At 45.9% G+C, this 12,442-nt stretch overlaps 1 protein-coding gene across 5 annotated transcripts in view; it reads left to right on the forward strand.

Moving 5' to 3' along the window:
- Atg7 (autophagy related 7) overlaps window positions 1-12,442 on the forward strand; it is a 199,605-nt gene that overhangs the window by 21,370 nt on the left and 165,793 nt on the right. For 3 of the 5 annotated variants that reach the window (XM_021191671.1, XM_029535347.1, XM_029535348.1), the window contains 4 exons: window positions 3,157-3,323; window positions 3,785-3,839; window positions 7,224-7,341; window positions 8,756-8,833. In XM_021191671.1, coding sequence (XP_021047330.1) covers window positions 3,176-3,323; window positions 3,785-3,839; window positions 7,224-7,341; window positions 8,756-8,833 — 399 coding nt within the window. In that variant the 5' untranslated portion in view covers window positions 3,157-3,175. Of the gene's footprint in view, window positions 1-1,226; window positions 1,378-2,964; window positions 3,018-3,156; window positions 3,324-3,784; window positions 3,840-7,223; window positions 7,342-8,755; window positions 8,834-12,442 lie in introns of those variants that run through there. The other 2 variants (XM_029535350.1, XM_029535349.1) reach the window with 2 other exon arrangements.

Here is a 12,442-nt window from a genome sequence, read left to right on the forward strand (position 1 = left end):
TGTGAGCCACCATGTGGTTGCTGGGATTTGAACTCTGGACCTTCGGAAGAGCAGTCGGGTGCTCTTACCCACTGAGCCATCTCACCAGCCCCTTTTACTTTTTCTTAATAGTGTTTTTTATTTTTGGTTGTTTCACATATTTGTGCAATGCCTGTTGGTCTATCTAGCCACCACTACATCTCTAGTTTCCCCTAGAGTCCCCAACCTCATCTCCTTTAGCTTTATGTCCTCATTTCATTCTTGTAACTGCCTGATTCCAGTTAGTGCCACCATGTGCACATGGTGGGGGTGGGGGTCGCCCGCTGAGGCATAAGCAACCTGCCAAAGCTACATCCCCCAAAGGAGAGTGGTTCATCTTTTTTCAGAGAACCAGAAGCTTCTCTGAAAGCAGTGGGGGCTCAGAGGCTTCTACATCCAGGAACTCCCTGTGTAGCTCATGGTATGCCCACCTCAGCATCCCCAGGGATGGGACTGCAGGCATTTTACATGTAGGGGAAGGTTTTCCTATTTAAATGTCCCGTGTCCATATAAAATAATCAACTTCAACAGGGTGGTGGCACAGGACTTTAATCCCAGCACTTGGGAGGCAGAGGCAGGTGGATCTCTAAGAGTGTGAATGAAGCCATCCTGGTCTACATAGTGAATCCCAGGCCAAGGATACATGGTGAGACCCTGTCTCCAAATAAATAAATAAATAAATAAATAAATAAATAAATAAATAAATAAACTAACCTTCATAACAGATCTTATATAAAACATTTCAGATTTAGCTCTTGCCATAAAATTAATTTTCTAGCTTTTAGAATAGCTTCTATTCTAGAAATTAAAGTCAATTTCTAAGAATGCATAGCATTTCTTTCTACTTCTAGAAAATGCAGAGGCTGTCTAAAAGCGGGGTCATCTGCTCTGGGGTGTAGAAACCAATGTGAATGTATGCCTGGATAGCTAAGAGTAAAGACTAGACAGGAGTATGCTTTCAGCCAGAAGCCAGGAAACAGTGTAAATGCACTGCCTCGTGTGAAGTAAGCGGCTAATAACCAAATCAACCCAAATAATCCTGGGCCATATTGGGCAAGCCATATTGGTGGTCACACGTGCAGTACGTGAAGCAGATGAATCTGAACCAATTGGTTCTTTAAATAGACACACAGCCAGGAACAGGCACAAGCAGCTCTTTGGCAAACAACATTGTGGCTAAGTTGATTTTCATTTTTCCATTGGCACAGACAGCATTAGGATTTTAAGTGTGTGATGGTAACTAGAAGCGATGCATACAGGCCTCTGGAAGATTCCCAAGAGCACAGTGGTGAGGCCAACTCCACACTGATTTCCTGCCATGAGGTGTTCCTCATCTGGATGTGAGCACCTGACAGTAAGGTACACATGTGTGGTGCACATGGGTCATACATTGCTGTGATGTACATGCGTGGTTCACAACCATGGTATGAATGGGTGGTTCATAGCCTGTGCTGCACATACATTGTTCACAGGTATACACATAGGTGTGTCACTGTTTGGGTGCACAGACAGGGTTGCTTGTAGTTCACAGATGTGCACAGTTTTGTGTCACAGTTCTGGTGTGACTTACAGGACCACATTCACTTGATGACTTGAGTGGAGAAATAAGAGCATTATGAGACATAATGCAGAATACAAAAATTTCCATATACTTAAGAGATGGCAACAATCCCCACACTAGCACAGATCCAGTAGGGAGGGAAAAATGAGATCTAATGTGGGATTTTAAAGGACTTCAGGCTCATGCACAGTGCATGTTACCCCTCTCAGCTGGAGTGCTCAGCACCGGCCTCAAACAGGCAGGCTTCCACTTAACCTTCTAGGTAGCTTTGCTCTTCCTCCATCCCTCCCTTCTTGACTTTCTTTTCTTTTTCTTCCCTCCTTCCCTTCTAACACTGACTTATATTATCCAGATTGGCCTTGAATTCACTAGGTAGCCAAAGATGATCTTGAACTCTTGATCCCCCTGCCTCCATCTTCCAAATGCATCACCACACCAGGATCAGACGGGCATGTTCGGACTAATAGACTATTGATTTTGGATTCATAGGATTGTGACAGTCTTCAAGGAGTCAGTCCCTAGCTGACTCCAATGAGAAAGGAATGGAGCTGAGGGTGTAGTTCGGGACTCTAGTGCTTGCCTTGAACAGGAAAGAGCCTGGACACACATTCAGCAGCAACATAACACAAAAGAAGTTAATGCCAGAAAGCTTGTTTATAAAATTACTCCTACAAAGAGACTGAACTTGACAAATTCTGCAGGATGTTTTTAAAGTTGTGTCTTAGGTGAAATAAGCCAAACATTGAAGTGTAAGTCAAACATGAGTCCCCCTCTCTAAGGGTTCTCTGGTGTCAGCCTCACAGTGACAGAGTGGGGCCCTGAGAGAGTGAGCTGCTTTTTAAGGGTGCAGAGATGAGCATGGTGATGTACACCTTTATTCCCAGCACTGTGGAGGCAGAGGCAGGTGGATCTCTGAATTTAAGGCCATCTTGGTCTACATAGTGAGTTCCAGGACAGACAGGGCTATATATAGAGACCCTGTCTCAAGAAAACAACAATAACAATAATAATAATGATGATGACAATTAAAATTAAAAGGTTCAGCAATCCATTGTCAGGAGTCAGAACGGCTCTAGAGGTCTGTGATTGAATCTTAACCTTGGAGTGGGCGTGCCAACAGTCAGCAGAGAGTGACTGCTGTCTTAAAGATCGGCCGTGTCTTAAGAGACCTTATGCCTTTGGTTAGCTGTTTAGAAAAACCAAACCTATCTATCTAACTATCTATCTATCTATCTATCTATCTATCTATCTATCTATCTATCTATCTATCTATCTACCTACCTACCTACCTATCTACCTACCTACCTACCTACCTACCTATCCATCCGTTTATTTAGTATGTTTGTGTGCACATGTGTGAGTTTATGTGCATTGCATTCGTGCAGGAGCCAAAGGAGGCCAGACAAGAGCATTGAATCTCCTGGTACTGGAGCTACAGGTAGGTGTAAGGCACTGTGTGGGTTCTGGGAACCAAACCCAGTCCTCTGTAAGAGTGAGGTGCTCTTAGCCACTGAGCCATTTCTCCAGCCCCAATGGTTTACTTCAATTAAGCTCTATTTTTCTGTTTGTTTTGGTAGGCCAGTAAGAACAGTGGCCATGGGGGACCCTGGACTGTCAAAGCTGCAGTTCGCCCCCTTTAATAGTGCCCTGGATGTTGGCTTCTGGCACGAACTGACCCAGAAGAAGTTGAACGAGTACCGCCTGGACGAGGCACCCAAAGACATCAAGGGCTATTACTACAATGGTAGGCAGTCCCCACCTTCTCACCCCATCTATATGTTCCTGCCTGTCCTCTGTGGAGTCAGCAACCCTTATTGGGTTGTTATTGCTCGTGGAGTGCTGGGGATGAGCCCAGAGCCTCCTGAACACTAGACAAGTCTCCTCTAAGGGACATGCTTGTCTTTTCTAGACATAGCCTTTTACCTTCTCAAGTCTTTCTTTTGCCCCAAGTCACTTTAAAATTTTTCTTTTCTGTCTTTGGGGGGAAAGAGGAGTGGTAGAACTCAAGTCATAACAGCAGAAACTGCTCAGCTAGCTTCTGGGTGGGGTGTGTGTGTAGACATTTCCAGGGTATCTGTTTTATATTGGTCACAAGGGCTCCTTGGGCTCAACTTTCCAATAAACAGACATGACTAGCTATAGATGTTTTTGCCATGATATTGCCACTCTGGCTTGTCCCTGAGATGTGAAAATGCTTCCACACAGGTGACTCTGCTGGCCTGCCCACCCGCTTGACGTTGGAGTTCAGTGCTTTTGACATGTGAGTATTGATTTGTGTAGAGTCTAAAGGACCCTGCTTACTCTGGGCGAGGAGTGAGCATCCTCTTCAGGTTGGCCTCTGAGCAGCCAAGCAAGCTCCCATGAAGTGCTGCAGCTGAAGGCTGTCTACTACAGTTGTTTATTAGGGGAAAGATGAGCCTTCTTAAGAGCCTGCCATGTGCCAGGTAGTGTTGAGATTGACTGGTGCTCAGATAGCAGCTCTCCAGATCATCACTGTAGAATAGTTTATGAGTCTTTCTTAGAGCCTATTTGTTCTAAAGATTTGCTCTTTTTATTTATTTATTTTTAATTAATTAATTAATTATTTTTATTTTTAATATATGAGTGTTTGCCTGAATGTATGTCTGCATCACATGTGTGCAGTACCCATGAAAGCCAGAAGAGGACATCAGGTCTCCTGGAACTAGAGTTACAGATGGCTATGAGCTGCTACATGGGTGCTGGGAATCAAACCTGGGCCCTCTACAAGAGTAGCTGGTACTCTTAAACTGTTAAATCATCATTCTAGCCCTTTAAAAAATATTTCAAGTTACATTTTGTTTATTATTGCATGTGTGCAAGCATGTGGGTATGCGTTTACCACACACATTTATTGAGGTCAAAGGACAACTTGTAGGAGGCTGTTCTCTCTGCTTGCACCATGTTATGATGGTTGAACATAGGTGGTTAGTACTGGCAGCAAGTACCTTTAACCTCTGGGCCATCTCACTCCCCACCCCCACCCCCTATTATTAACTGTCTCAAAATACTAATGTACTTTATTTCTTTATCTCCCTCAAGTTGCAGATTTTAAAAGCACAACATAAATGCAGAACAATGTTAGTATTTATATGTGTGTGTGTGTGTGTGTGTGTGTGTGTGTGTATGGTTGTCAGCTTATCTGTATACATACCACATGCATACAGTGCCCAAGGAGGCCAGAAGAGGGCATCAGAGCCCCTGAAATTGGAGTGACAGAAGTTTGTGAGCTACCATGTGGATACTGGGACTCAAAATTGGATCCTCTGTAAGAACAGTCAGTGCTCTTAACTGCTGAGTCCTCTCTGCAGCCCTCCTCTTGACAGCTTTCCTTCCCCATTCAATATACTTGGTTACTAAAGCAAACTGAATCCTGGTCATTCCCAGTGGGAGCCTAGTCATGTGGTCAGTAGCTTCTCTCTGCCCACTGCTGTCAGTAGCCATCCTGGCATGTTTGTGTTCTTGGAAGTAGCTTCAGTCTGTCAGAGCAGGACTCTGGTAGCCTGTGCACACCTGAGATACTGGGACAGGTTGGACAAAGTCCCTTGTTGCACTGTGCCTTGTCCCAGCCTTCTTCCCTGCACCTCCGCATTAACTCCATAGAGCTGTCTAATGCGGGAGCCTAGTGAGTGGAGGCTCTGCCTCCTCTCCTCTCCAGGCCCAAATTAGCCCTGTGTGATTTCTCTCGCCTCAAGACTGTCTTCAGTGCCTTCCTTCGGCCTAGATGAGGAATGCTCTTTTAGTAGAAAAGCATGATGGCAGGCAGCCTATGATGTGATGTCTTGTGGCTCTCCAGGGAGGACGCTGGCCACTGACACTCCCCCACAGCCAACCAGGACTTGACATTTAAGGCTTACAGCTGGCATTTAGCAGAGCCATCTTTACACATGGCCCCTCCTCACCTGTCCTAGATAGAGATCTCTTTCCTCCAGGCCCCCTGCAGCACCTTTGTGCCCTCACATGGAAAGATATGAAAGGACGCTGAGTCTCTGACACATATGCTCTCCTCAGAGTGATGAGTAATGGGCCCTTCTCTGCAAGTTCCTCATAGCAACAACATAAAGCACTAATGGCAGAAATATTTCTTTTTAAAAATGTTTAGATTTAATTATTTATTTTATATGGATGTGTGCTTTGTCTGACTGAACGTATATATGTGTACCACATATGCTCCTGGAGCTCAAAAGAGGGCATAGATCCCTTGCAACTGGAGTTGCAGATTGTTGTAAGTGATGCTGGGAACTAAATTCTGGTTCTCTGAAGAGCAGCCAGTATTCCTAACAACTAGGCCATCTCCAGCAACAGGAATATTTTTCTCTAATATCAATACTATCCAAAATTCAGGCCAGCCACTTACAGATAGCAGATGTGTCCCTGTCTACACCTGTGTTTAGAGTCAATCCATCTTCTTCAATTTTTATCCCTTCAATTCCTGGGGCTGGGAGGCTTTGGGGAAATGTAGTGGGTATAAACTATGTAGCTAGTACCCTGGATTGACAATAGTCTGGGCATCCTGCATTTTATCCATGGCCAAGATGATATAGCAACCATGTGCAGAGAGCTGTGCAGTGTGGAACTGGTGGGACAAGCAGGGAAAGATGTATTCCTGGCTCCTGGAAAGCTATTTGTCTTTCAGAGTATTTGTCGCCATTCTTTTTTGTTTGTTTGTTTGGTTGGTTGGTTTTTCCAGACAGGGTTTCTCTGTGTAGCCCTGGCTGTCCTGGAACTCACTTTGTAGACCAGGCTGGCCTCTGCCTTCCGAGTGCTGGAATTAAAGGTGTGCGCCACCACCGCCCAGCTATTTGTCGCCATTCTTGAAAATGTGCTGAGATGATTTAGCAGGAACACAGGAGCTGCTGCCCAGAGTTTGTGGGCTGGAGCCAGCACAGGGGCTGGGAACTGTACACTCTGCTCTGTCTGTGATTGTGTGACAGACACAATGTTTAGATTTAATTATTTATTTTATATGGATGTCCTAGTATGCTTTCTATTACTGTGACAGACTGCATGGCTGAAGGCAACATGGGAGAGAAAGGGTTTGTACAATCTTACAGTTGTAGTCCCATTGTGAAGGGAAGACAGGGCAGAGACCTGGAGGCAGGAACAGAAGCAGAAGCCATGGAAGGATGCTGCTTACTAGCTTGTTCTCCGTGGCTCACTCAGCTTGCTTTCTTGGACCACCAGCCCAAGGGTGGTACTGCCCATGGGCTAGGCCCTCCTACATTAATCAGCAAAGAGAAAATGCCACATTAGACATTTCTTTTTCTGGATGACTAGCTTGTTTCAAGTTGACATGAACTAACCAACCATCATGCTAGGAGGTTTTCATAAGCTTTAAGAGGGAGTTACTAGCTAGAACTCAGGCCCTTTGCAGTTCCTGGTTCAGCCAGTTTCTCCCCAGATTCATTATGGGCAAGAATAAAGATGAGCTTTCTTTAAGAAGATTGGGAAGCTGAGAGCTCAGGACACAAGGTCTCCAGGCAGCACCTTGCTTGCTTGTGCTTGAGCAAGGACCGGTGAATCACTGGTCTCCTTTCGCCCAGTCAGTGCTATCAGGTTTATTGTAACTCTGTGCTTTGTTGAGAGCCCCAGCCGTGCTGGGTAACTGTGTTTCTCTCTCCTTTAGGAGTGCCTCCACGCCTGCCCGCTGCTGCCCGGCCATGGGAACCCTGCACAACACCAACACACTTGAGGCTTTTAAGACTGCAGACAAGAAGCTCCTTCTGGAGCAGTCAGCAAATGAGGTTAGCTGCACAGCCACATTGGCTTCCTTGTACTTCCAGGGTACAGGCAAGCGCACTGTATCTACTCAGGCACAGGGGCGTGTCACAGAGATAGCCTATAAGAGATACACAGAGGCACTGGTGAGTTTGAGGTTCTTGTTTTTGTTTTTCTTTTTAACAAGGGGAAAATCCACCCATTGTATTTGTATTCTATGAGTCAGTTTAGTAAAGGACCTTCTGCAAGCCCCACTAACAGTAACCACACCAGCATGGCAGAGAAGCATGAGAGGCGATTCTTCTCTGTGTGGGTCCCAGTGATCACCCCACGCATAGTGAATTACATCTCACTTCATGAAAGAACAAAGCCTGACCTTGACCAGGCTCAGACTTCTCCTGGGGCCCCCACCCTACCCCAGACAGCTCATCAAAAGTGGGGTTCACTCTTCCGTGGTCCAGTGCCTCCAGAGCGGTGATGTCTGCTTATTTTCCTCTCACACCTGCTTGTGGGGCATGTTCTTGTTGCTAGTATTTGCTGTGGCCTTCATAGCAACTTGCAGTTTAGCAACTGAGCTATGAGACTCTTATGACCAGCTGATGACAGCCCAGGTTTTACCTACAGACATAGGGCTAGCCTCATGTCTATAGAGGCCATGCTCCTTGCCTTATCTCTCAAGGTGAGAGGTTCCAAATAGAGTTTTGAGAAACTCTTGCTATAGGAATGGGTGTGATGCTGTAGAGATGAGTGTGATGCTGTAGAGATGGGTGTGGCACTGTAAGAATGGGTGTGATGCTGTAGGGATGGGTGTGGTGCTGTAGGATGTGTGATGCTGTAGGGATAGATGAGTGCAGTGATGCCCTCCTTTGGTCCCGGCACTCAGGCACACACAGAGAATCTGTTAAGTTTGAGGCCAGCCTGTTTGGAGCATTCCAGACTAGTCAGGGCAAAAGGGCAGGGGAGAAAGGAGGCAAGAAAGCCACACTGTGTATTTAGTTCAAATTACTCATTTCAGAGCCCTCTTCCTCCCCCCTAGTTCCCAATTCTTGACAGGTCGGGTGTCCTCTCGGGAACTCTGTGCTTCTGTGACAGGAGTTCTGCATGGAGCTGAACCTGTACTTTTATTTCTGTAGCCATGACATGCTTGGCACCCAGCAGACAATAGAAAAATCTCTTCAGATGGGCATCTCAAAGGTGTGAGTGTCTACTTGCCTCCCCTGTGCTGAGGGCTCCTGAGAGAAGGTGCCAGGTACTCTCACTGACTGATAATGATGGAGCAAGGCTGGTGGAGAGGCAGTGTGAAGTAGCAGGGAGAGGTAATGAGCCACTTCAGCATCTGAGAGCAGTGGCAGGCTTGAGGGGAAGAAGCTGTGCTGAGAAGCTCAGCGGCTGGACAGAGAAAGCAGCAGCCCAACCTAACACCTTTCTTCCTTCTGGCAGATCTGGGAAGCCATAAAGTCAGGTGCTGCTCTCGAAAACCCCATGCTCCTCAACAAGTTTCTGCTCCTGACCTTCGCGGTAAGTAAATGACTGGAAACTGAACAACCCTGGCTCAGTCCCACAGGTCTGCAGGAGGGGCTCTCCTGTCTCTAAGCTGATCCCTGGGAATGTGTGCTAAAGAGCAGCTTTCTGCCTAGTGCAGATCATGCCGGCACCTATGAGTAGTGTAGGACCAATCTGTGCCTCTTGGTCGCCTTACAGCCACCGTATAACTTCTCAAACATGGTGACCCAACAACTCCTGCCATTCAGCATAGGACAAAGCAGACTAAGGGAAGAGAGGCTTCATTGTTGTCAGATAATGTAAGATCCTGCAGCCAGGTGTGATCCCAGCACTCATGACACCAGCCTTGTATATGTAGTGAATTTCAGGCCAGCTACATAGTGACATTCTGTCTCAAAAACAAGCAAAGGAAAAAATAAGCAAGTACCCAGCATGCTTTCAAGGCCCAGCATGTCACTCTCCCTGCCACCACAATGACAACACTTACAAGAAGGTGGCTGTGGTTTCAGAGGCGTTGGTCCAAGGCCACTTGGCTTTATTGTGTTTGGTCCTGTGGTTGTAGAGAATATCACAATGGGAGCATGGACCAGGAGCTGTTCACTTCACGGTGCCCGGGAAGCAAAGAGAGCCAGGAAGGGGCTGGGTGGCCGGTGTCCCCTTTAAAGGCATGACCTTAGTGGGTTAATTTCATCCTATTAACCTCCATTCCCCTAAATCCCATCCCTACCTCCTAAAGGTCAACTGGCTCTCAGCTACAGCCTGGGGACCAAGATTTTAACATATCTGCCCTTGAAGACAGTCCAGATGTGAACTCTGAGAAGCAGAACTGCACACTGCAGAGAGGAAAGGCCTCTGGGCAGAGGCTGCTACACCGCCCGTCTGTGGCATGCACACAATGGTTAGCCAAGAGAGAAAGAACACTTCAGTACATGAGACTTGACTTATACAGAAGTTCAGTACAGCCTTGAAATGGGGGTGAAATCCCTGCCAACTAGTTAAAAACCCAAAGCCTGCCTTCCCTGTGTATTCACACACTACCCCGGAGCTGAGAAAGGCATCTGTGTATGAGGATGTCTGTAAAACACTGCTGTGTCTGTCAAGCGGATAGTCTATAGACTTTTGCTAACATTCAGGATCAGATTCCTGTCCCCTAGTGAGAGCATCACTTCCATGTTCCACAGTGGCCAGATTGACACTTGCTCCTACTGGCTGTGCGTGTGCCTCTAGGCATAGTAAGGTCCCTCCCTCCCTGTGTGGTAAGTATGTTACCTTGCCACAGCCTCATAGGCCCTGGAGATCAATCTCCTTCCACACATTTGATCTATTTATTTACTGAGTAAAGTTGGGTATGTTAAGAAAATGTTTTCATGTAGACTTAAACATACACATTAGGAGAAAGGCACCCCATTGGTTACTTTTAACTGCGTCTTGTTTCTCCAAATGTCCTCTGTGTCTCCTTCCAGGCATAGGTGAGGCTGGTGGGGTGTAAACCTCAGGGACCCTGCCGGTCATTACCTGTAGAGGCACGTTTTCCAGTGAGTTAGGGTGGGGGCGAAGGATACTCTGGGGCTCCGTCAGGTTACCAGGTGCAGCTTGGATACCAATCATTCGTCTGCTTATGAGTTCCTTGGTGGGACAGACTTAAATATTGCTAAAGGTGTCAGAGTTTGTTTCTTAAACACTAGTGCCTTTTTATACTAAGAGTTCTTGTTAATTAAAACATTAATCCATTTTTCACACAAAGAATCCTAATTGATAATTTCGGCTTAATGAGAAAATAACATCAGTTCTCATTACACGTTTAAGCAGTTTCTTGGAGTCAGTGGTTATCTGCCTTGCTGTCCCTTTTTGCAAAGCATCCTTAGCCAGGCCATATAAAAAACATAAAAGGTCCTTTAAAGACTTCAGAAACGAAAGGCTTTTGTTTAATTTTTTTCAAAATCCTTTGTGTTATGAAAAAAAAAGCACAGCTCTAAGAACTCAAAGCGCCTGCTTCTGGAGACGCCGATAAGCTGGCGGGTTGTGTCCCCATCTGGAATGACTTAACCTTTTGCTGAAGATCAGCTGTGACAAGTCACTTACACACAGGGGAAAGCAGGCTCGAAGGCCTTCAGCTTTCCTTTCTGTGGTTCTCAGGCCTCACAGGGTCAGGCCTGTCATTAACGTCAATTGACATTGCCATTGTAGAAAGGGATTCTCTTTCTTTAGTTCATCAGTTAGGGGCTGAGCTGGGCACTGTGGAGGCTGTAATTATTAGGCTCTCATCTAGAACTTCGTCCCATGCATATTTATATTTTAAAAGCCAGCCAGTGATTCCCTTTCTGTAAAAACTCTGGAACAATGCACGTACACAGAGAATGGCTTGGTGTGTCCAAAGGTCATGGAGGGGTGAGGAAATGGGCCATTCTGCTCTTAGGGACAGGGTTTCTTCTTGGAATAATAAAAATGTTCAAGAATTGTCAGGGGTTCGGCCATGTCAAACAAACAACCCCCACACACACATAATCATGTGTAAATATGACACATTTATGTATTTTGAATTATGTTTTGATAAAAGAGGCCTCTGGGAGCTGGGGGATGGATCAGTGGTTAAATCCTCAGTGCAAGCATGAGGACCCGAGTTCAGATCCCCAGAACCACGTAAAAGCCACCTACAATCCCAGGGTGTGGAGGGCCAAGAAGCTGGCTGGTCCGGTTGCCTCCCCAGCTAGAGATCCTGCCTGCTACCCTGCTATAGTATTTAAGGTAAAAAAAAAGAAAGACACTTGATGCCAACCTCAAGCCTCTACACATGTGCACATCTTGCACCCTTGTATATACACACATGTGCCAACGGGCATGAGAGCATATACACATATTTGCATATATAGCACACTCATCCATATGCAAAAGCAAAAACAAAATCTAAGTCAATTTCACATGACAGCTCTGTAGTTCTCATACTTAGCAAGACTCAATACAAGTGATTCCTTAGCTAAAGGACTGCATCGGAGCCCTCATCATAGACAGTAAAGAGGCTGTCCGGGACCCACAGAGCTCAGGTCCTATGAGAGAGTCAGGTCCTAATGCAATGGGAATTGAGGCCAGAGCCCTTGGACTGAGTGGGAGGTCAGTTGAGAATGCAGGTCAGAAACTTTCCCTGCATGTGGGAGGCCAGCTGTTCCCTGCGTGATGTCATAGTAGCTCAGTACTTGGAGCCTCCTTTAACTCAGACTGACAGTCACAGTCACAGACTCACTGTCCCTGCTGTGTGGAAGGCCAGCGGCCGATAGCTAGGACTGAGGCTTAGTCATTGTATTGTTGAGTGTGTCCTGTTTTGTCATGTACACAGTAGGCATTTAATAGTTGCTGATTTATACTTGACCAGGAAGACATTTTGGAAAGCAGCACCAAACAGGGAAATATTCTTATCTGAAAGTCAGAAATGTTCCCAGATCAGGAGTGAATATTGACATGGCAGCAGAAGAGAAAATTCCACACTTAAAATGCTGCTGCACAAAAAATACTATATAAAATTTCATGCAGGTCATGGAGATGGGGTATGTATATCACACAAATGAATTTCCTGTTTAGGCTTAGGTCCCATTCACAAGTTATTTCTGGGTATATATGCAAATAGTCTGA

The sequence above is a fragment of the Mus pahari genome, chromosome 2 (assembly GCF_900095145.1).
Source record: "Mus pahari chromosome 2, PAHARI_EIJ_v1.1, whole genome shotgun sequence".
Classification (NCBI taxonomy): Eukaryota; Metazoa; Chordata; class Mammalia; order Rodentia; family Muridae; genus Mus; species Mus pahari.